The sequence below is a fragment of the Serinus canaria genome, chromosome 6 (genome assembly GCF_022539315.1).
Source record: "Serinus canaria isolate serCan28SL12 chromosome 6, serCan2020, whole genome shotgun sequence".
Lineage (NCBI taxonomy): Eukaryota > Metazoa > Chordata > Aves > Passeriformes > Fringillidae > Serinus > Serinus canaria.
The window spans coordinates 34,580,231-34,604,892 of NC_066320.1; the positions used below are offsets into that span (position 1 = coordinate 34,580,231).

General features: G+C 52.7%; 1 protein-coding gene across 1 annotated transcript in view; it reads right to left on the reverse strand.

The window, feature by feature from the left end:
- Positions 1-5,236: 5,236 nt before the first annotated feature.
- STK32C (serine/threonine kinase 32C) overlaps positions 5,237-24,662 on the reverse strand; it is a 68,533-nt gene continuing 49,107 nt past the window's right edge. The window contains exons 3-12 of the mRNA XM_030241373.2: positions 15,270-15,421; positions 13,155-13,328; positions 12,677-12,714; positions 11,916-12,005; positions 11,222-11,325; positions 11,014-11,130; positions 9,486-9,611; positions 9,214-9,345; positions 8,510-8,577; positions 5,237-7,714 (exon numbers count right to left, since the gene is read on the reverse strand). Of these exons, the coding sequence (XP_030097233.1) occupies positions 7,591-7,714; positions 8,510-8,577; positions 9,214-9,345; positions 9,486-9,611; positions 11,014-11,130; positions 11,222-11,325; positions 11,916-12,005; positions 12,677-12,714; positions 13,155-13,328; positions 15,270-15,421 (1,125 nt within the window). The 3' untranslated portion in view covers positions 5,237-7,590. The remainder of the gene's footprint in view (positions 7,715-8,509; positions 8,578-9,213; positions 9,346-9,485; positions 9,612-11,013; positions 11,131-11,221; positions 11,326-11,915; positions 12,006-12,676; positions 12,715-13,154; positions 13,329-15,269; positions 15,422-24,662) is intronic.

The window sequence follows — 24,662 nt, forward strand, 5'->3', positions numbered from 1 at the left end:
CGCCGTCCCCGCGCCGGCCCCGCCGCCTCCCGCCGGGACGGGGCCGGGGGTCGCTCCCGAGCTCGCCAGCTGTGCCAGCCCTCCCCTCGTAGGTAGAAAGTAGAGTGATCCCCGAGGTAGCGCTCCCAGCTGGGTTCTCTGTGCGTGTTCCTTCGCTAGCTGCTAGGAAAGCCCTTCCCTCCTGTGCATGTGGCACCGCCCGGCCCCAGGGCTGCAGGGCTGCGTGGGCATGAGGGCACAGCCAGGCTGGATCACGCTCCTCTCCAGCAGCACCCACTGCCCGCTCTCATCACAGGACTTCCAGCAGATGAGCACTGCTGTGGTTTCCAGTCAGAGCCCTCCGCCCTGGCCGTGCTCCCAGAGCCACCCCCAGCCTGTGTCCCTCAGAGGTCCCAGCTCAGGGGCAAGTGCAGCGCCGTGTCCTGGGGCAGAGTGGTGCTGGCCCTCCAGGACCCGGCCACGCCTGGGCTGCTGTCCTTCTGTCAGCCTTGTTTTTTAAAGACCATTTATACAGTTTTTCAAGAACTGACTGTGAGTCCAATACCCAATACCAGGGCTTGTTTGGAGGCCAGGTGCATGCAACACACTTTTTTATAAAGATTATTCTAGCCCAGGTATTATATTTAAAGGTGTGTACACAGAGTGAACCTCTGGCTGCCGAGCCATGTATGTACCTCCAGGAATGGCTTTCCGTTCCTGTCTGCTCCTTGCTTGGAATAAACTTGGTTGGAAACCACGAAATGGTGGAAGTGGTGGATCCACCCGAGTCGCTTTTGTTGTTTTCTTCCTTTGAGTTTTTCTGGGTGAGGGACCATCCCATTGTGGCTTGCAGGTCACTGTGCTCCCCTGGAGGGGGAGAGGCTCGTGATGGCAGTGTGGGCAGGGTCCCACCCTTCTCCTCAGCCGTGCAGCCTCCTGCCCCCTGGTTTGCAGATGAACCCACAGCTCCAGCAGTGGAGGCTGGCTTCCCCCCGGCCCACACCGGTTCTGGTGCTGGTGAGACATCATGGCATGTCCGTGAGACACTGATTTCCCTGGCACTGCCAGCCTTGGCTCTCCAGCTCTGTCTGAGCCAGGCACGAGAAAGGGAGCAGGGGTTGTGATGGCACCAGCAGGGATCTGACTTGTGGGTGGGGGCTGTAGCCACACATATGGCAGCTCCAGATACACGAATCCATGAATTAGGAATGAATCCACAAATATAAACCAGGGAGGGATTTAACTTTTTGCTGGGGGTTTTTTGATTATCTGATATGACCTACATTTCACAGCCTAATGCTGCAGTAATTTCTGTGTTAAGCACATGGGAATGTATTTGTTTGGATGTTTTATATTTAATTTTAAATTTAATTTAATTTATTTCATTTGTTGATTTTCTGATTTTTCCCTGAAATTGCACTAAGGCAATTAACATCTAGTGGAAAGTGTCCCTGCCATGGCAGGGGTTGAACTGAGATGAGCTTTAAGGTCCCTTCCAGACCAAACTATTTATGATTCTATGGTCTATTTTCATCTTGAACAGAGTTTAAATTACAGCAGTGGGAAATCCATAAGGCTTGGGAGGAACAGAAGTCACAGTCTGATGGCAGTGACCTCCCCACCACCCCAACATCCATGGGGTGACAGGGACACCCCAGCACCCCATGCTTGTAAACGCTTGGCAAAGGAAGTTCTGAGGTCCCTGTGCTGCAAATGTCCCTTTCCCCACCGCTGGCCTGGTTGGTGTCAGCAGAGTCACTGTTCCATCTCCACATCAGCCAGTTTAGGTCCCCCTCTGTGGCAGCCCAAGGCTCGAGCCCTGCCAGCTGTTCCCCCAGGGAGGGAGGGTTTACATTTATTCCCGGTGTCAGGGAGCTGTCGGAGCCAGCACAGCTGCCCCAGGCTCCTCCCAGTGCAGGGATCAGAGCCAGCAGCATCTCTGCAGCTCTCCGGTGCCAGCAGAGGCTGAGCCGGCAGGAAACACCCCCGTGGCACCCACTCGGTGTCTGGCCCTAATTCCTTTGGACAGCTTTCCTGCAGGCTCTGGGTCAGGGACACTGCCGAGACGCTCCGTGCCCTTGACTGACGGCACAGCCCTGGCTCTGCAGAGCTGGGGAGGAGCCCCGGGAACCCAGCTTGTGCCTGGAGTAGGGATGGACCCCAGTTCCCTCAGGACAGCAGAGCTCCTCAGGGATGGACCCCAATTCCCTCAGGACAGCAGTGCTCCTCAGGGATGGACCCCGGTTCCCTCAGGACAGCAGAGCTCCTCAGGGGTGGACCCCAGGTCCCTCAGGACAGCAGAGCTCCTCAGGGATGGACTCCGGTTCCCTCAGGACAGCAGAGCTCCTCAGGGATGGACCCCAGGTCCCTCAGGACAGCAGAGCTCCTCAGGGATGGACCCCAGGTCCCTCAGGACAGCAGAGTTCCTCAGGGATGGACCCCAATTCCCTGCAGTGCTCCTCAGGGAGCAAATGAACTGGCACGCAGGCACTGAACTATCCCCGTGTTTATCCCTGGCTTTCCATGCTCACTGTGTCTTTTTTCTTTATTTTTATTTTGCATGGCCTCCCACTGCCACAGGGCAGGGTCAGGCCCTGGCACAGGGTGGATCCCTGGATCCCTGGCAGTGCCCAAGGCCAGGCTGGACACGGGGGCTGGGAGCACCTGGGACAGGGGAAGGTGTCCCTGCCATGGCAGGGTGGAACAAGGTGTAATGTCCCTTCTCACGCAGACCACTCTGGAATTCTGTGGTTCTGTGATTTCCCTCACATCCAGCACCTTGATCAGCAGCAGGATAAATTGCAGCAGGTAAGAAGACAAAGCAGGTTGGTGAGGATGGTTTGCTGTGTCAAATTCCAGTTGCCATGGTTGAGGGTTTAGGCACAGTGGTGATGGCACAGAGCTGGCAGGCACTGAGCTCTCCTGGCTGCTGTGGGCGTTTCAGTCCCTCAGCTCTCCCTGCCCTGGATTTCAGGGCTGTGTGTGGGAAGCTGCCCTCCCTCTGTGACCCTCACCTTTCCCCCTGCAGTGCACAGCCTTTGGTCCTGGGGAAACCCAGGAGGGTGCAGAAGGGACAAGTCCAGGCTCAGACATTGACTGTCTCAGCCTGCACTGCTCATTTGAAGTGAGCAGAATCTCTGGGAGCTGCGTCTGTGCTGCAACCAGCCAGCAGCACGGTGCAAGCAAGATAAATCATTCCTGCACTGAGGGGATCAACGAGGAAAAGCGGAGCTCTCCTGACACTTCCAGGGGTGCTTTTATTGAGGTTAAGATACGTAATCCAGGGCTCTGTGGGGAAATACCACACCCCTGTGAGCCGTGGCTGTGGTGCCCTCCGTGCCCTGTGCCCTGCCCCTCTGCCCCACCCTGGTGCCCCAGCACCAGGCAGCAGGACACAGCTGTCCCAGTCCAGTGCCCGTGCCTGGGGCTCTCATCCTCACCAAGATCCCCGGCCAGCATGGACGGTGCCCGCAGCCCCAGGGTGAGCAGGTACAGCTCTCCATGGAACAGAGACCCTGGCTGGCACTGAGAGGGGCACACGGGAACGCCTGGGGCCAGCTGCTCCCCTTCCAGTGCCTGTTTCTGAGCTGGTGGTCCCACAGCTCCCGTCCCACCCAGCTCTGTGCTAGCTGGCAGTGTCCCACCAGCCTTGGTTCCAGAACTCCAGTGTTTGGACGCTTCTGTGCTTTCCTGCATCAATACCCTGGAAATGACACCAAATCCTTGGCAGTGTTAAAAATACACATTTATTACTCCACATGTGCAATGGCTTCCGACAGTATCTGCAAATACACAGCCTTGTCATAACTGAAATATACTGCGATGTGGTAAATTCGTCATGCAAGAAAATTACGGGAATGTATTAACATAAAATACAAAGACATATTTACACATATCTGCACTGAAATAATTTTTAAAATACCCTCCCAAGGCAGCAGGATTTCAGTCCAGGGTCAAGTCCATATTACTGGTATTTTTGCTATTATTACTCTTAGACTTTTTTTGGCAAGCTCTGGAGTAATAGAGAATTGGCAACAGAAGGAATATCAGGACCTGACCTGCCATTTGTCTTATGCACAAAATTCCCAGTGAAGGCTGTGGAATTCAATGCAAACACTTAAAAATATGCAACTTTGCAGAACTTTGTAACACAACAGAGATAGGAAAACAATCTCATGGCAAGTGATTAAAGGAGAATAATTTATAGGTGCTGTAGACTTTTCACAGCAGATAATGGCACACACTGTATAAATCTGTCATACAAAAAAATACAGGTATTTAAATATTTATGTACAGAAAATTCCTGTGTTCTGGCTGTAGTGGAGGTGCAGCCCAGAGCTGTTAGTGACACCTTCCAAGCTGGGACGTGGGACCAGGGCTCTGTCACGACTTCACTGTGAGGTTTGCTCAGCAGCAGCAGCCAGGGCTCAGCCAGAACAAGGGCACCAACACGGGCACCCCCATGGGCACCCCACCCATCCCCAGCCCAGCCTGTGCCAGCTGCCAGGGACAGGGAACACCCACGGGTGTGGCACAGGGAGGAGAGAGGATCAGACGCCCAGGACTGCATTGTGGATGGGGTAAGCCGGACATGGGACACCGTGGCAGGAGCCACAAAGATGTGAAGGGCCAACAGGACTGAGCTGGGCTCAGCTGGCACTGGCTCATTAAAAGGACACAGCAATGGGGACACAAGAGGGGCCCAGAGTGGGGCACAGGGGGGGCAGGAGGCCCCAGAGCTGAAACTCTCCACAGAGGGGTTCTGACAATAACACTGAGCTGTTGTCACTGTTGTTCCTATCACTTGTCCCTTTTCCAATTGCTCTTTGTGCCATTTCTACTCCAGGGACTGAGAGCAAACAGGTGTCAATGAAACCTTGTCCCCTATGGGCTCTGGTGAGGTTATGCCCAAACATTAGTTACAACCAAAGCCACGCACTTCAGTGATGTGTCCACGGTGTCTCTCCCACTCAGCACAGTGACCCCACAGCTCAGTGTCCTGGTGCTGTTCTCAGGGATCCAGGTTCAACAGTGTCCCCAGCACATCCCTGGAGATGCACTGCTGGATTCCAGGGGTGCTGCCCAGGCAGCCAGGATCCACCCAGAGTGTTTCCCCTGGGAAGGAGCCATTCCCTGGCATGCCCCCAGAAGCCCTCCTGGTTTCTGCCAGGTGCTGCTGGGCTGTTTTGCACAATGCACTGGAGAAGAGGAGTGCTGCAAGGGGAGCAGGTGAGTGACAGAGAGGGCTTGGGCTGAGAAGGCTCAGTTTCAGAAGGAAGCCAGCTTCTCCCCACACACACCACCCCCCACCACAGGGCCCACTTGTCTCTAGTCCTAAGGAAGGCGATGAAAACATCCATTACATATATCCTGTAACTGCCAATACCTCTCCTGGCCTGGGAGCTTCTGGCTGAAGAGGATGGATCTTCATCACTCATCTGTGGGATGGTTTGGTCAAAAAATCAGCACCACTCCTCGTCATTCCAATAGTCCAAAATTTTGCTGTTATTTACAGGAAGTTTCTAAATAGTGCAACGGAATTCACTGTAAAATCCTACCCACACTGCTAGAGTAAATCACCTGTAATTCATAATTCCTGAATAAATACAGATGGGCTTGAGCCTCATCTGCTCAATATACGTGCCAGGATAGAGCTGGTGTTCCAGCTGAGAGATGTGGGATGGAGACACAAGGTGAGTACAGAGCCCCAGGAAGAGGAGCAGGCTGCCCGTGTGGAGAGCAGGGGCTGCTCAGCACAGCAAAGGGGCCAGAGCACGAGGCCTGCACACAAAGCTGAGATCTGACAGGTGAGACAAGGTAATTAGGCCTCCCTGGTACCCAGTAAAGAGACTGGAAGTTACTGGGGGCAGAGAGGGCAGGTTCCCCAGCACAGCCTGGGATCAGAGCCAAGGTAGGTGCCCTCCTGTAGCTGGGAGAACGAGCAGGAGGACACAGTGATTTCAGCACTCGCTCATTGACTGGCCACAGCCCCTGAGCCATCATTAACACAGCTCCTAACAAGGCATGGGGTGTGCAGGACCCATGGCTGACACCAGGGACCCCAGGCCTGACAGCATCTCCTAGCTCTGCCCTGAAAATAACCATGCAACTGGACACAGAGCTGCAGCTCCCCTCCTCCTGCACACCCCTAAAGACTTCCATGAAAACACATCTCTGCACAACTGCAACCACACACTGATTCCCACATAAAACTGTGGGAGACACACACGCCATGCCCTTGCCTGTGGATGATCATTTTGTACCTTTCTGCCTTTCTGGTTTGCTCATGGAAACAAAAACCACAGCAAAACTGGTCCTGACAGAATCCGATCAGTTAAACATCTCCCATCCATTTCTGCACTAGGAATACCCAGCAGGGATGCAAACACTGCAGCCTGCCCGTGTCTGGCAGCAGACACTGCTGATAGTTGATGGTGACTGTGGTCCCACCGTGCACCTGGAGCAGTCGTGTGGCACCGCAGGGCTCGGGTTCACAGCGACCAAAAACCCCTCTGCAGCAGGGGCTGTTCAACAACCAATACAGTGAAGGCCCCTGCAACAAGAAAGGCAATACCCACAGCTAGAGCAAGACAATACCTGTCTTAACTTCTTATTAAGAAGTTAAGACAGGTATTGGCAAATTATATACAGTACTTGTACTTTACACTGAAAATAAAGTAAATCGAAGGGTGAAATACAACATTCCTGTCTTTCATAACCAAGCAGCCTTGCAAAGCCTCCCACTCTGCCTCCAACAAAACCTCAGCCTGTGATAAACTGTGTCCTCCGAGCCTGGGCACACGGAGGCAGACCCTCCAACCCATCCCACAACTCCTCACAGCCTGCAGCAGCCACGTCAAGGAAGAAAACATTTTAAATGCATTCTGCATCTCAAATATGCACTGAACCATTATTACCCAGCCCCTGAAGAATCCATGGAGTGCACACAAAACATTTATTTGCCTTGAATTGGGAAAGGAACTGACAGGTGACACAGGGACAAGGTGCCTGGGACACCCTTGTGCTGCAGGACCCAAGCAGCTGGAGGCTCCCAGGAGCTGGTGCCAGAGAGCCCTGGGGCTGCTCTGGTTTGCACAGGGATTGCCCATCCCCAGAGCAGCATTTGTGAACAGGGAGTGCCAAAGTCAAGCTCTCACCACTCTTTGGCCTTCCTCCCTGCTCCGTGTCTCCCTGCTCCTTGTCTCTCCCTGTGGGGCCCGAGGACATGACTTCGTTCCCTGTCCTCTCACTGCATTAAAAACGTGTAGATCAGCAACCTGACATTAAAACAGAAAGACTTAGTAAGTTGATCTCCTCCCCTGACACGTTGCATAGCCCGTATCTTCCCCGACAGGCAGCCATGGTTCGGGGCTGGCCATCCATGGCCCGGGGCAGTCCTGTGGGAATCTGGCTCGCTCCAGCTCTCAGGGGGAACTGGGCTGGCCATCCATGGCCCGGGGCAGTCCTAGGCTGGCCATCCATGGCCCGGGGCAGTCCTGTGGGAATCTGGCTCGCTCCAGCTCTCAGGGGGAGCTGCCGGTGCTGTCGGCGGGGCGGGCTCGGGTGCTCAGCGCACCTGAGGGCGGTGAGGGCGGGCGGGCTGGCCCCGGCCTAGCTGCTGCCCGAGGAGCACACGGAGCTGCACATGTGCAGGGGCTCGGCCTCGGCCTCGGCCTCCTCGGTGGTCTCAGAGGCAGACACGGACTCGCTGGGCTGCTCTTTGCTCTTCTTTAGCCTGTGGGAAGGGAGGAGCAGGAGTTACAGAGCCGTCCCCCAAGCAAACCCCCAGCAGTGGGCAGGGGGTCTGGGCCCCCGTGCCCGCTCCGGGCTAGAGAGGTGCCTGCAGCAGAGCCACAGGGAATGAGGAGTCCTCCCAGAGCTCACAAACGGGTCATGACAGAGCCCAGAGCATCAGCAAACCACACTGAACTGCTCTGAAATGCCCCAAAACAACCTGCAAGGCTTCAGCCCACCCAGACCTCAGCCATGAGTACCCACAGCACGGCCAGGCTCCTGCCAACCCCTCCTCCACAGAGCCTGCCTCACGCGCTGCTTACGGACCAAACCGCCCCAACCCTGGGGAAGCAGTGGCTTTAATCCAGCACTTTCACTGCCTGCTGATTCTCACCAGGGACTTTTCCAACCTGAATGATCCTATGAATCAATTCTATGTGTTAAAGATCATTGAGTCCAACCTTCCTCGCCTTCATTTCCCAAAACATCATCTGCTAAAAGCAGGATGGGTGAGGAGGTGCCACAGGGGAACAGAGGCAGTGTCGCACACAGAAATCCCAGAAGTCTCTCTACAGCATATTTTATTTGATGGCAGTTAATAATCCTTGATCTTGCCTCCCATTGTAGCTAGAGCCGTTTTTCATACACAGGCAGACCTGAGCTCCTCTGCTGACACCAGTCACCTGGGGCTAAGCCAGCAGCAAGGTGCTCCTGGCTGTCAGGCACTGGCACTGATTCCTAAGGGAAGTCAGAAAAAGGAGTGTTTTTCCCTAAAAAAAGCACCCCACACACTCACTTCTCTCTGTTGAAGATGACAAAGTCCTGCTGGATAGCTTCAAGGCATTCCTGGAGATAGTCATTTTCCTATTGAAGAAAAACAAAACATGCATAAGCAGCCCCATTTGCATCTCATTGCTGCCTGCAGCTCCCCGCATTCCCAGCTGTGTGCAGGAGCCTCCAGCTGTGGCAGGAGCCCCCACCACCCTGAACCTCAGCCCAACAGCTGGAGGCAGCAGGGCTGGCTGCCATGTGGCTTTCACCAGGGGCTGGTACCATCCATAGCAGCATTTTCCATAAAACACAGATCACACCATTCCTGACATAAACATAATTTGTTTCTCCATGTATCCTGTATTTTGGGAGTGCTGTCAGCCCAAAGGAAGCTCAGGCAGGGTGGGGAGAGCCCAGCACGCAGCCCATGTGTGGGAGTCCCTGCCAAGGCACACAGGGAGCTGCTGCCTTGTGCCCAGCCTGGGGCTGTGCAGGGACAGAGGTTGAACACACCAGACCTCTCCTGCTCATCTCACTTCCCAAAGAACCCACTACTGGGAAAGTTTGGTCAAACTCCCACAAGAGGAATACGTGGCTGTTGAAACTACTCCAATGCTCAAATGTTTTCATCAAAACAAACCCATGGCTCCCGCAGTGTGGCAGTAACAGCTGCAACACCCGCCCAGATCCAGCCTTTCCCAGCTGCATGTTACCCCAGGGAGCACATACAGACTGGGAGCTGTCTTTGCTGTTATCCCTTGACTTGTTCTTTGCGAGCCTCTTCTTCTTCTTGTGCAAAGGCCTTGACTCCAGAATCATCTCCTCCAGTTCGAAGGTGGGGTCGCAGTGCAGGCGGCCCTTCTGCCAGGACACACAACACACTCATGTCAGGCACAGCAGAGACCCAGGAACCCCTTCCCCCTCAGAAAAGCTCTGCTCTCACGGTGGCTCTGGCAGCATGAGGAGCAGCCCCTGCTCAGATGGGATGGGTCCCTACTCACGTTGGGGACAAAGGCTGGCTCCACGCGCTTCTCGCTCACGTCACTCCACACCACGCCTGACAGCTGAGCCGAGGCCTGGATGTGCGCCAGGCAGGAGAAGCGATGCTCAGGGTTCACTGTCAGCAGCTGGGGAGGGAAAAGCTTTGCTGATACAGCACTGGAGAGAAGAGCATTCCTGCCAGAGGAGGAAGGCAAGGCAGCCAGCAGCAGCCTGTCTGGGCCAGCTGCAGGGCTCAGCCACGCCAAGGAGCCTTTCTGCTGGGGGAAATAGAGAACTTACTGCAGGAAAAACACCTAAGAAAATGTTCTGCAGGCACCCCAGTGCTCAGGGGGAACATGGGGGTCCCTTCCCGGCTGAGGGGGCTGCTGGCACACACCTGGTGAGAGGCTGGATTCCCTGGCAGCCCAGCTGCCCAGCAGATGGCAATACGAACCCGCCGAATGCGCGTCGCAGCCTCTGCCAGCAACTCCTCATTAAACTGAATCTAATTATGCAAATTACCCACCCAACATTACCTCATATCAGAGGCACTTATTTGTTGCCGGCACCGGCACCGGCTGTATCTTTCCTACAACAAACTCACCAGCTACTTTCCAGAGTTCTCAAGCAAGCCAGAGCTAAACCAGCTGCCTCAACACATTCCAACTTTCTCCAGCAGCAGCACGAGCAAAGTAGCAGAGCATTCCACAGAGCTGGAACCCACAGCAGCTCTCACAAGCCCGTCAGACCCTTCAGCCCCAAAGAACAAGCAAGAGGGAGCAGCCAGTGCTGCAGTGCAGCTCCACCTCAGCTGCCATCCCAGCCAGAGGTGCTGCCTTTACAGGTGACACTGACCATGGAGAGGATGGGACGCTGGAAGGCACAATTCTCGCCCAGCTGGGAATCTGACTGTCACACTAAAACCAGCCTTTTTGCTTCCCTTGCTATCAAACATCATGCATCCTATTACAGGGATAATAAACACAGCACACATAATTAATCATAGGGTCCCAGACTGGATTGGGCTGAAGGCTCACCCAGTGCCACCCCTGCAATGGCAGGGACACCTTCCCCTGTCCCAGGTGCTTCCAGCCCCAGTGTCCAGCCTGGCCTTGGGCACTGCCAGGATCCAGGGGCAGCCCCAGCTGCTCTGGGCACCCTGTGCTAGGGCTGCTCACCCTGCCAGGGAACAATTCCTAATTCCCAATATCCCATGCATCCCTGCCCTCTGGCACTGAGAGCCCTTCCCTGTGCCCTGTCCCTCCACTCCTTGTCCCCAGTCCCAAGCTCAAGCTTCTCCTGGAGCCCCTTTAGGCACTCCCACAAGGTCTCCCTGGAGCTTCTCTTCTCAAGCCTTAACATCCCTAACTTTCCCAGACTGTCTTTTGTAAATTACTACAATTACTCTTATTATTCATTGTTTATTAATACACTGATAACTTTCCAACTAGTCCTGCCTGCACAGTAGCTGCCATCCAGCCCAAACCCACCCCAGAAGGACAATTCATCCAACAATTCATCCAGCTCCACCCCAGAAGGGCCACTCACCTTCCTCAGCAGCGCAACCATTTCCTTGGACCAGGCTGAGGAGTACTGGACGCTGACGGTGCTGAAGAGCTGCACCAGGGACTCCACGGGGTTGTTGGAGTGGATGTCGTACGGCCTCTGGGGACAAGAGCACAAGGGTGAGGAGCGTCCTGTCCCTCTGGGCCAGCTAGAGCACACGGTCCGAGGGCCGGGACGGCCGGAGCCCTACCCAGCCCCGCAGCAGCTCGTAGGCCATGATTCCCAGGGACCACCAGTCCACCTCGAAGGAATAGCCCGTCCCGCCGCTCAGGAAGGAATGGAAAATCTCCGGGGCTGAGCAGAAAGGCATAACACACAACAGGTTATTGATTGTTCTCTACTCCAGCAGGTCATGTAAGCCAGTGCACGTTTACGGTGATTTTTCTGCACAGCTGTCCCAGGGGAGGCTGTGTGAGGCAGGAGAGCAACAGCAACAGCCGTGTGCCTGCCCTCACTGGGAGCTGGGATGTCAGCCACCTGCAGGGAGAGCCCTCCCAGCACAGGACAGCACAACCATGGGGCCCCGGGAGACACCAAGTGCAAGGCTGGAGCCAGAGAGGGATGGGAAGTGCAGGAAGAGGAGGCTGGATGGGATGAGGAGGGCAGGGTAGGATGGAGGGGACTGGACAGGATGTAATGCAGAAGGCAGGACAGGACAGGACAGGACAGGACAGGACAGGACAGGACAGGACAGGACAGGATGGGGGGACATGCCAGCCCTAATGGCTTCACACTGGGAGTTCCCCTTCTCAAACAATCAGGCTCTGCTGAGTGACTTGGACAGGAGCACCAATGTCCTAAATTAACTGGAGGGCCCTGGCTGGGCAGCATGTGCTGAGCACGCAGAACGTGACACAGGCACGAGAGCAGCAATTGTCTCTTACCCATGTATGGCTTTGTCCCAGCCAATGCTGTCGCTCTTTCCCCGTCCCTAATGATGGTTGCAATATTAAAATCTGTTAAATGGGCATGACCTTAAATAAAGACACATTTTAAGAAGGAATTAATGGCAGTGCAGTGGCAATGCAGAGTCAGAACACATTTGTTTCATAAGCTTCTGCCCTCAGACAGAGTAGCACAGACACGGGCAGGTCAGGGTCAGATCCCATGGCATGGCCACAGGAGATCCCAGGATTTGGGATGGCCAGGTGATTAAAGGGTAGGGAGCTTTGGGTTTTGATTTTAAATCACACTTGCAGCTAACCAGTAACCCCCAGCAGCTTCAGCACTGGCCAAATTGCTCTGGCCAGAAGCTACAGGAGTGAAAAAGAAACAAGGGAAACACTATCATAGAACCACAGAGTGCTTGGGTTGGAAGGGACTTAAAGATCATCTCGTTCCAAGCTCTTGCCATGGAGCTTCCACTAGGCATGGGTGTTCCAAACCACCGAAGCCATTTAACTGCAGTGACTCCAAATTTCCAGGGCTGAAGTAAGGCTGACCACAGCACACTGGACAGGCCAGTGGGGTGACCCTCCCCACATTAAAAAGCACAGGGATGTTCAGCCAAACATGATCCAGTAAAACCAGAGCAGCTTTTCCCACACATTTCCTCAGGTAAAAAGATATCCACTACCCAGGACTATAAGGAATCTGTCCCTGGAATGAAAGAGGGAGCAAGCAAAGAGGAGCAGAGTGATCCTACCTTGTTCATCGAGGAGGATGTTGTCTGGTTTTACATCTCTGGGGAAAGAAGGAAGATTACAGCAGATGGAATCTCAGTCAGACCAGGGATGAGACTCAATGACAAAAATCCTGCAATTGTTTATCTATCAAAAATTAGGAGCAAATTAAACAAAAATAGTCTAACATGAGGCAAGCCCCTTTAAAATGGACTAGAAATATGCTTTTCCTGGGCAATTTGCTGAAAAACTGGAAGGATTAGACTTGTTCAGGAAGGAAAGGAAATTCCTAAGGAAAAGGAATTACAATAGGGGATATTTGTGTGAAGCCCTGGATGGCTTTAACGCCTGCCCTGAAGTGTTCAGTGCCCAGTGAAGCATCAGACTCCCTCTGGGTGGTGGGGGCAGGACCAGCAGCCAGGGAGTGGCCAGGAGGAGCACCACGAGCCACCCCAGGCCAGCAGGGCAGGTGCAGCAGGCCCAGCAGAGCTGTGGAGTTACCTGTGGATGATGTGCTGGCTCCGCAGGTAGTCGAGGGCCAGCGCCATCTCACAGATGTAGAGTTTGACCGTCTCCTCAGTGAACTGCACGTTCTGCTGCAGGTGGTAGCGCAGGTCACCTCCCAGGAGCAGGTCCACCACCATGAACATGTCCTCCTCGTCCTGGAAGGAATACCTGAAGGACCAGGGAGCAGCTGAGCCTCCCGGGGCTCACAAACCCAGCCAGGCTTTTCCCCTCTCCTCATCACACAGCTCCAGGAAGAACTGCACGTGGCCCCACCATGGGCACACAATCCCAGAATCATTTGTGCTGGAAAAGCTCTCTCAGACCTTCAAGTCCAACCATTCCCAGCACTGCCAAAGCCATCAATGACCATGTCCCCAGCTGCCACAACCACAGGGTTTTTATATCCCCCCAGGGACAAGGACTCCACCACTGCCTCAGGCAGCTGTGCCAGAGCTGGGCAGCCCTTTTGGATAGAAATTTTTCCCTCATTTCCACCCTGAGCCTGCCCTGGCCCAGCCTGAGGCCGTTCCCTCTGCTCCTGTCCCTGTTCCCTGGAGCACAGCCCGACCCCCTCAGCTGTCCCCTCCTGGCAGGAGCTGTGCAGAGCCACAAGGGCCCCTGAGCCCCCTTTGTTCCAGGCTGAGCCCCTTCCCAGCTCACCCAGCCCCTCCTGGGGCTCCAGCTGCTTCCCCAGCTCTGTTCCCTTCCCTGGACATGCTTCAGCCCCTCCACGTCCTTGCAGTGCTGGGCCCAAAACTGAAGATGCAGCTTTGCTGCTTGCACCTTCACAATCAAGCACGTCCAGCTCAAGATGCTTGCTTGTTTTTTAAATCAATTCCTACACTAAACAATGCTTCCCTGAAAGAGATGAGTATCCCAGGTAATGTCCCCCTGCTCACGCCATCACTGTCCCTGAGCAGCTGTGCCATGTCAGCCCACCAGCACAGAGCTCAGGCTCTGCCAGCCAGACACTTCAGACAAACTTCACATTTTCAACTACAAACAATCTCATAAAACCTACTTAAAATATCTCAGCCTATCCTGAAGATGAATTGGAAAACACAACTGCTAATTTAACCAGATAAACCAGAAAAAGAGATTTATATTTACTGTGGAGTAAACCGCCTCTCTAAATCTGCCGTGGGTCCCACGGGAGACTGACAGCAGTGGGGATACACCAAAACAACGCTCACTGTTATATTTGGTGACTGCACTTCCAAGGAAAGAGTATGTGGGATTGTATAATACTTATGAATCACTCACTTCTGCTCCCATCTTAAATGTAGGTTTATTCTAAAACTAAGAGCCTAAAGGGTTTGCTATGAGAGCAAGTTCTTTACAGAATTTCATTGCTTGTTGGGAAAAACAATTGCAATTGCTAAGAAACTGAAAAATATCAATATTAACTCAATTGGCTGTTCTGGGGCAATGGATGAACAAAACAAATGTGATACATCACCCAACTCCGTCACTTTGGGTATAAAACTTGCTCAATTTTTAGAAGTCTCCCCCTTCCCACCAGCCTGGCACACATCCAGCACTGCTGGAGGAGAGGGGACCCTTCACTGGGCAGGAAGGCTGAGAAAAGACAGATCACTGGAGCAGGGGGTCCCAAGGCCTCTGCCCAGGGCTCACCCCAAATTAACTAACGACACTAGGATATAATGCTCTACTTTCTAAAACTGTAAGTTAGTTTTTCCTGCAAAATTTGATAATGATGTCTGAGCTCCAGAGGAATGTTTTTTATTTGGCCAGTGAGTGTGGTGCAAAGCACGCCGAGGGATGCTGGTGGGCTGAGGGGTCGATGTGGTTGTAGGGCAGATGAGACAGACTGCAGCCTTTGGCACTGCCTAGACAGGATACATTTCCCAGCATTGCCAACTCAAGCCCTTTGTTAGACTTCAACCTGATTTTAAGAGTGTTTTTTAAAATTAGATGTTGCTCAGTAATGAGGATATTTCTGCCAGTGCACACAGAGTGAAGTCATTATTGAGCAACTCGAAATGAAACTATTTGTAGAGATCAACTGCTGAAAAAGTTAGGAGAGCCCCTGGGATTATTGGGTGTGTGGCTCTGCGAGCCCTGGAGGCTGGGGAGGGAGCTGCTCACCAGAGATTCACCAGGAACACGTGCTCGATCTCCTGCAGAATCTCCAGCTCTCGGAACACGTTGCGTACCTCGTCCCTCTCGATGCACTGCTGCTTGTTCATGTACTTCATGGCGTACATCTTCTCCGTGTCCCTCTTCTGCACGATGCACACCTGGGCCAGGAGGAGAAAACAGTCAGGAGCGTGTTCTGCATCTTCATCTGCTGCTTTGGGAGCTGAGACCCACTCTGCTCAGCACCTCACCCCTCAAACATCCCTGACCCCTAGGCTGAGACTTGGATCTACGGACAGCAGCATCCCTGCTCCCAGCGCCGTGCCCGACTGGGGAGCGCGCGGGCTCTGCTCCAGCCCACTGCCCATCGGACACTGCAGCTACCTCCAGGGCACTACGGCCGGCTCCAGAGAGCTTTCCAAAGGGACAGCGCTTCCAACAACTGTGTGGGAGCTGTGCGAGAGACCTCTGGGCTCGCTGTGCGTGGATGGAAATCGGCGTCAGGCAGCCACAGGGTTCCGTGCCAGCCTCGCCGCCCCGCTGCTCACAGCGCTGCTCCGCAGAGCGGCTCTTACCTGCCCACACATCGCTGGGCTCCCAAAGGGGAAAATAATCCCTTCGGGCAGCAGAGAGCGACCAAAATGCAAACTGGTTACAACAACAAAGACCTGGCCCGGAGGGACACCGCGGGCCTGTCCCCAGGGCCCCGCTCTGCCGCGGGCACGGAGCACCCGGGCGGGCACGGAGCCCCCGGGCTGGTACCAAGCCCCCGGGCTGGTACCGAGCCCCCGGGCGGGCACGGAGCCCCCGAGCGGGCACGGAGCCCCCGGGCTGGCCCTGCGCGCCGCCCTCAGCTCCGCTAATGACACCTTCATTACCAAGGTGACTGCTTTCCAAAGAGCTAATTAACTATCACGGTAACCCTTTTTAAATTACTAATGGCATGTCTACATCTGCTATAATTATGCCTGCCCTCTGTTAATTATCAGCCGTGGCGGTAATTACGATGAGCTGGATACGCTCCCCGGGCAGCTCGGCCGCTGCCTCGGCCGGGGCGGCTGGAGGCAGAGAGCGGGTCCCGCTCACACCGAGTGTAACAAGGGAAGGGAATTTCTGTGGGTGGCAGGGAACCGAGACAGGTGGGAGCCGCGAACACTCCGCGCCTCTAAACGCTGCTACTAATAACCATGTGCAAGTGCTAATGGTGCTCGGTATAATATCATCAAGGACACGCTGCCGCAAGGAGGTGACAAAATAATGGGTGGTTATCGTTAGCCTGATATACCCCCTAATTAGTGATGCACAGGAATTACCGCGATTATTTTCCGCCGTCGTTACAACTGCGGTGAGAGCTGAAAATCAGCTGTTGCCATAACTCTCTGCACACCTCAGCTCACGATGAGGGCATTTCGTGGGCAGAGTGACCTGAGCTGTTTCCCTGCGTCTGGACCCCTCTGGTGCCCATGGGCGAGCAGAGCCCTTCAACTCCAGCTGCCAGGGACTGTTCCAGGTACAAAACATAAGGGAAAACCTTCTTCATGCAAACTTAATAATAATAATAAATGACCTACCACAATGCACACCACCAGCAGGATCCAGCCCCTGCCTAGAGCAGGCTGAATTGGTTGTACGTTCAATAAACCAGGCAAAAATATATTTTATAAATTCTTTGAGCAGCAAAGCCCTAATAATTTTCCTTTAAAACATGATCATTGCTGTAGAACTGCTCTGAAAACAATCCAATCCTCTGGGTAATAGCCACCAAGGTGCTGAGCAACATTCTCTCCTGATGTCAGCTTATTCCACATTATTGCTGGAAGCTCATTAATTTCTAGGTCCTTTATTTTTTAGGTTGTGACTTGCTGTACCTTAATGAGTATTATATGTTATTCTGATGTAATTTGTCTCTTGTTTCTCCACAGTGAAAATGGGAGCCCAGCATAATAAATGAGAAAATGATGAAAACTTCATGTACTCTGTAATTATGATAAACAGTTTTCTGCAATGGAACAGCATCACCTCCACGCAGAGCAGCACCCGTTCCGGGCACTCTGGAAATGTTTGTTCTCTGATTTCTGCAGGAAAAGTGGATGTCAGTGGAGAGGCCCTCCCTGCAGCTGAGCCTGTGGTGTGAGTGGGGGCTGCCCTGTGCCCGCGGGGCTACCCAAGGTCAGAGTGAGCCCCACGGCCTAGCTGGGCAGGGCACAGCGAGCCCCATGGAAAGCTGGGCAGGGGCGCTGTGTCCACAGCACAGCCACCACCAGGTATTGATCACATCACACGACTCTTGGTCAGAGTCTAACTTGGGTCAAACCAGCACCAGGACCAGTGCTGGTGCTGCCTGCCTGGGCTCAGTCACTCGGTGCCCCTGCCACAGGCAGTGACCATTCCTAAGGTGCCCCTGCTTACAGAAATGCATCAATGTGTTTGTGTTCCCCAAAATGGCAGTGACACAAAACGTATCTTTTTCTTTTTGAGCTTCTCTGTTCATGCATCTGTTCCTGGAGAAAGAATAAATATCTATTTGGTCACAAGTCAAGAGTGTGTTTTTTATATTAATCCATTTTCAAGCAAGTCTACAATGCGGAGCAAGGCAAGAACCAGAAATGACTCTGTCCTCATTCTGCACGTTGCAGCCACACAAAGGGAGTGTTTGGTGGTTAAATACAGCCATTAGGAAAACGAGTGGAACGGAGCCAGCCCTGCGAGGCAGAAGGCGGGCAGCAGCTGGGAGCGGATTGCTCAAGACATGGCACATAGGAGCGTTCACAGAGCCCCAGACACCGGGGCATGTGTGCAGCTGCCCATCCCGCAGGGGCGGCTGGAGCCCCCACCCACTACTCCAGCCAGGACAGGGACAGGTGACACCTCCCTGGCCCACTTCACCCCCCGGACCGAGATAGTGACAATACCTGTACTGTCACAGTGACAACACCTGTGTGTCACCCCAGCCGGCAGCTCAGCTGAATCCCTACCCTTCTCAGCCTGGCACGCTGCCTCCAGTGGGCTCTGCCTTTTCTTCTTTAGAAATCCAATAACTTTTTGCCCTGCTTATGCTGGAGGAATTCATCAGGCTGAAATCTCCATTTAGATGAGAGGTCACCTAATCATTTCACAGCATGTCCTGACTTAGCCTTGTTATCCAGGGACAGCAGAGTGTTCCTGGGCTCAAACAAAGCCATTCTGGGCAGGATCCATGCAGCTGGTAAACACTGGGGATGGCTCTAACTCTGCTGCACAAAGACTTTGCTTCCTCCTGCATATGCAGAGGTCATGCAAAGGGAAGGTACTCGTGGCCCCTGAGGGACGTCACCTCACAGCTGATGACAAACCCACAGCTGACTCAGGGATCTGTCTTTGGGTCTGAACTGGGAGCACTGGGTTTCTTTCTTGAATTTCTGCTCCTTTGGCTTCTGCCTCTGTAAGACGAGAGCGATGCCCTGTAATTCTCCCACACACAGACACTGTTGACTGCAACTGACCCTCGGGGACATTTCAGCGTACAGCCTGGATTTCACTCTTTTTGTTTTCAGAGCAGAGGCAAGGCTTAGAGTCAGCCAGCACTACACACCTACATCAAACACCTTAATCCCACCCAGCTTTGAATCGTGGCCTCTGCTCTAGTTTATAAAAATCCTTCTTTGCAGTGGTTGCACCTTGCTCACATATATTGATTTCCCCTTCAGCTTCTGCTGGGTATTTATCCCTCTCTGTTTTCTGCAATATCTACAGAATTGCCATTTACCAGAAAGGCTGAAATTTGAAATGAGGAGCATTAACATGAAATTGCCCATGGCACCCAGAAGCATCAGCAGGCTCTGGGACTGCGTGGGGAGAGAAGTCTCTGCTGTGGGGGAAGCACAGCAGCAGCCTCCGGGTGCTGGGGACATGGGAGATTTGCAGCCTCTGGAGCAGGAAGAACTAAGTCTTTCATCCTGAAGGACCAGAAGCAGTGAGAAGGCACTTACCATGATGTAGAAACAGCTCAAGCTTTTTTGACCACAGATTTCATTTTGAGCACTAAATTTTACTTTGGAGACAGACTGCAAGGGCAAGGATAGGCTGGACAATTGTTCTCTGGTTTCCTGAGCTTGCTGAGCAAAGAGTAAAGCAGGTGAGAAGAGCTTTAATGCACCTGTGCACTGCTGAAAGGATAACCTCAAAACTGACTTCTAACAAGTTCATCTCCTTTAGCCAAGCTCTCTTGAATGGCTCAGCTCTTACACCAAGACATCATTCACTTTTTCCAGGGTTTTCATCCTTTAGAAAGTGGCTGGAGGGAGATCCCTGTCACCCAGCATCCCCAGGTCCCCTCTGCTTTGCTCTTGTAACAAGAACTGCAGGCAGAATCTTGCCAATTATCTATTAAAAAAAAAAAAAAAAAAAAAAAAAAAAAAACTCTCAGCTGCTATCAGGAAAGCTGCAAACAGGGATCACTGTTCTGGGCGTGGCCACAGCTGCACAGGACACAGAACTACTTCCCCTGGCATTCAAAAGCATCTTTGTATCCATATTGTATTATGATGGTGCTGTTGGCAATTAAAATACAACCCTTCCCTGGTAATTAGCATCTGTGTAACACTGGTAATCAAAAACTTCATAACAATTTGTTCTACAATCCTCACAAATATCAAGGATAAAATCAGCTAATCAATTTTTTTTTTCTTAGGCAGAGCCAAGAGTACAAAGCCTACAGCTGCCTCACAGGTGTATCTGCAGAGACATAATTCAGTGTCAGGGATTCACTCAGCAATGAGCCAGGGGAACAGCTGGATGAAGCTCTGCTGGAGGCATCTCCCACAGGCACCCCAGGAGCAGCTCCCCTACACCAGCAGGCCCAGAAGGGGCAGGCAGCCCCTCAAGGATGTTGCTGGTCTCTCAAAGGGGCTCCCCCTCCACAATGCTGACCCAGAGCTTGGTGCCATGAGCACCAAGAGAGGTGAAAACACTGCAGGCTTCCAGCACCTGCAGCCCCTCTCCATCCCCTCAGGGCTGGTCCTGGGAGGGAGCTCTGGGCACAGCAGATCCTTTCACACCTACCCTTAGTGGCAAGGGGCCCAGTAACACCCAGAGGGACTGTGGCACCAAGTCCTGGCCCGGGGCTGCAACTGCACACGGCCTGCCTGTGACAGTGACACTTGCCCCACGCTCAGCGGGGACACGGAACCGTAACTGTCTGACCCTGAATAAAAACTTACTCTGAATCAATCCAAGCCCTTCACTGCTTGACTGCAGAGCTTATTGAAGCAGCACTTTGTCCTGGAACAGCTCTGACAGCAGTGTCTCTGGCAGTGTTGTTTCAGCCATTGTCTCCAGCACACAAAGACCTGTTTGCAGGACCATGACATCTGCTGCCATTCCCACAGCCACCTCCATGTGCCAGTGACCCAGCCCAGGGGACACCAACATGAGAGGGCTGCTGGCTGTGACAACAGCACCCCTCAGTCTTCCCATCCAGCTCACAGAAACACAAACTCACAGAAGGGTTTGGGAGGGAAGAGACCCTAAATCCCACCCAGTGCCATCCCTGCCACGGCAGGGACACCTTCCCCTGCCCCAGGTGCTCCCAGCCCCAGTGTCCAGCCTGGCCTTGGGCACTGCGGAGCAGCCACAGCTGCTCTGGGCAGCCTGGGCCAGGGGCTGCCCACCCTGCCAGGGAAGAATACCTGCCCAATATTACATCTAAACCTCTAAAGTTGCAGTGGTAGCCAAACAAGTGGGACCCTCAGGAGCCATGCTCTAAGTACAAGGTTATCATCTCGACAAATCTGCCTTCACATCTTTAAGTGCTGATTTTGTTTCCATTTCCAGACACCTTGCCATGTTTCACTCCTTAAGAGATTTTTCACGGAGCCATACAACTTTAGTTTTTCCCTGCTGAAAAGCTGTGCTTTTCCACAAGATTGATGGACTCATTTGTCAGAACACCATAAATCATTAAAATCTCTTTTATGCAGCACTGCTGTTTGCTGCAGCCAAGTTGTAACAGCAGCTGATGAAACTTTTATTCACAGCAAGCCTGTTGGTGTTTCCAGGTCGTGTCAACACTTCCATAAAAATTCTCTTTCTCAGTTGCTTATGCTGGAGCCAAAAAAGTCGTCTGACCCAAAATAACACCTGCCATTCCAAACAGCACTTCAGTGTGCTGTGTATCAGAGGATCACAGAATCCCAGACCGGTCTGGGTTGAAAGGGACCTTAAAGATCATCCAGTTCCAGCTCCCTGACATGGCAGGGACACCTTCCACCTTCCACAGGCTGCTCCAAGCCCTGTCCAGCCTGGCCTTGGACACTTCCAGGGGTCTAGGGGCAGCCACAGCTGCTCTGGGCAATCTCAGTGGCTTCAATCTGTAGTCCTAAGAATGTGTTCCTGTGCTTCTGTGCAGGTCCACAGCCCTCCCTGAGGCTCAGCAGACCCCTGTGGATCTGTATCCCCTCTGGGTGTGCCCAGCACTCTGTGTGCAGGCAAAGGAAACCACGTGTGCAGGGGCAGCTGGAGTAGCTCAAAACACAGGCAAAGCTAAGCTTGTCCATGTTTTTTGATTTTTTTTTCCAGAATGAGCCTTATTCTGTCTCACTCACACAAACGGGGCAGCCAGCACACTGAAACTATGTCAGGAACAGCTCTCCTCATTGGTACCCTGCAAACGGGGCTGGGGCCTTCCAGTTGAGATCTATCAGGGAACATTTCCTCATTTCCCTGCGAGAAATCATGGAAGGGGGCTGCAGAATGATATCTACAGGGTCTGAGCCCTGTGACTTAATTCAATTTAAGATAATTCAGAGCAAGCATTTCCCTTTAATGTCACGCTGAGAAAATAAGGTCCCATCAGACATTAAGCAGATGTTTCTGTAATTGAGTTTGGATATGGGGGATTATTTGACTTGAAGCTCCAAAACACGTGTAGATTTCTTTTCCTCAGGAGAGACACTAATCCAAATAAACAAGGAGAAACTGAAGAAGTGACAGCAGAGAGCCCTAAAGAACAAAAAGGAAAGAGAAGAGATTTTCTTTGCTTTTATTGTCCTGGTTCTCCACCTGTCCCCCTGCAAACCAGCTGAGCAGCCCCATCACCTACCAGACACCCCAAACCTGGTGTCTTCACTCAGGGCTCAAACACAAATGTACACACTTGGGATCCCCCTATGGCCACAGCCCTGAGCACATCTCTGGTGGGGCACAGTGTGATTTGCTGACCTCCAGGCCATGGAGCAGCCCCTGGGGTGGCCCTGAAGGGGACAGGGGCTGTGCTGGCACCATGCGGAGAGCAGGGAGGAGCACAGCCCAGGAGATGTGTTCTGGAGCTGTCACACTGCCTACAGAAAGGCTGTTAGGCATCTACATTTCTGTCTGGCTTCAATCACATGCTCAGAGATCTCTGCTGGGCTTTTCTTTTTCAATAATTAAAGTAGAATGATGAAAACAGACCAACATGGAGATCCCTGAAGACACTGTGACCCATCTTTCTGCCTTTTGGGTGGATCCAAACCTGGATCCAGCACTTCCTCCAGCTCAGCAGCCCTCCATAGATTTACAGGAGCACCTGGACCCCTGTGCACAGCCACAGCTAACGAGCATTGTCTGAATAAATCGTGCAATGTTTTCCTGTGGGCGACACGCATTTTGAGTTATGTCTAGTATTTGGAGCCATCTCTCCTTATGGCCATGACTACATTCTGTGATAGGCTGGTTAAAGAAGCAAAATTATTTCTTTTAGCTACATATTTGACAGATATTGGGAACAGAAAGAAATCTAATTACTTCCAACGAAGATTGGAGGCCTTATTTAATCCCTGAACGTAAATTGATGTTGAAGTTCCCTGACCCCAAGGCAAGAACACTCGCTGTGCTATTTTGAAAAGCCTCATCACTCATCCTGACCCAGCCCTGATGGGCACTGGCATCGAGACCCAAGTGCCCCAATGTCCTCGTCTGTGCTGCTGCCACAACACGCCCCCAGGCACCAAAGCTTCCCTTCTGTGCTGAAGGAAATAAACACAGGTCTTTCTTTTCAGCCAAGAAAAGAGGGGATACTCGTGTTTCACAGTGCAAAACCCTCAGGAGGAATTAATGCCACTTGCAGCCAAGTGCTTGATTTTCCCTTGGCAGAAGCTTGCTCCATTGAGCTGGTGTTTAGCACCAGGCTGCACAAAGGGATCAGCCCTGGAAGGGCAGCTGTGGAGGCTGGGCAGATGGAGTTCCCTGCCAGAGTGAGGGCACAAGGCTGTGGTGGGCACAAACCCCCTGCGCCTCCTGGCTGCTCTCCTTCCCCTGCACTGCAGCCACCCACCGGCCAAGCCCCAGCAGCCACTGCCTGGCCCCAAAGAGCCTTCACAAGCCTCACGAGCCTTTCTATCAAACCCACCAAACAGCACTCCGTTACCTCAAGCTACCAAGACAAAGAAATGTGCTTTATATTCCTCCATGTTTCCAGGGATGGGACTCCTCTGCCCAGGAACACCCTGCAAATCTCAGAATCACAGAATCACAGGATGCCTTGGGTTGGCAGGGACCCTAAATCCCACCCAGTGTCACCCCTGCCATGGCAGGGACACCTTCCCCTGTCCCAGGTGCTCCCAGCCCCAATGTCCAGCCTGGTCTTGGGCACTGCCAGGAATCCAGGGGCAGCCCCAGCTGCTCTGGACAACAATCTTGCCCTGATAAGCCCAAAGATAGCAGCAGAGGCTAAAATCAAGTTCCAGAGCAGAGCAGAGCTGATCTGAGAGCCTGAGCATGCAGCAGCCCCCCAGAGCTCTGCATGGGCACCCAGGGGGCACCATCCCACCATGGGGTGAGGGCTGGCTGCAGCTCCTGCCTCCTGGCAAACAGCAGTGCCCCAGCTGGGTTGGTGTTGGGTCATCCTCAGTGCGGTTTGGTTTCACTGCACCACTAGCTCTACATGAGCAGATAAGTATTTCATACTGCACTGCCCTTTGTTGAGAGGAATTTTTAGCACTTACTTTTAAAAGCAATTTTTAGATCAAAAGTAATAATATGGCACAACAATCTTACTGCAACTCCTTGAGAAAAACGACAGGAACAGAAGGAATCTCGATGAATTTTGGACATAAATAGTAAGTAAACGGGAGGTGAGGGTGGAAAGCAGAGACACAAAAGGCTTCTCTTCAATAAACATGGTTTCTTTCCATGCTCTTCTTTCTTTAAAAATTCTCATGGACTTACACTCCAGAGTGCTTTCCAAAGGGAGGTAGAATCCCTGATCATACAGGTAAAATATAGTCTATCCCAAATGTGACAGGTCAGTAAGAATAAAAAAGTATTAAGAAAAAAAATAAGAAAAGCCAATTTGCAATTGTCAAAGTGATCCTGTACATACAGTTTCATTTCAGAGAACAAAATGGCCAGTTGGTACAAAAATGGAAAGCACTAAATTTAGAATTT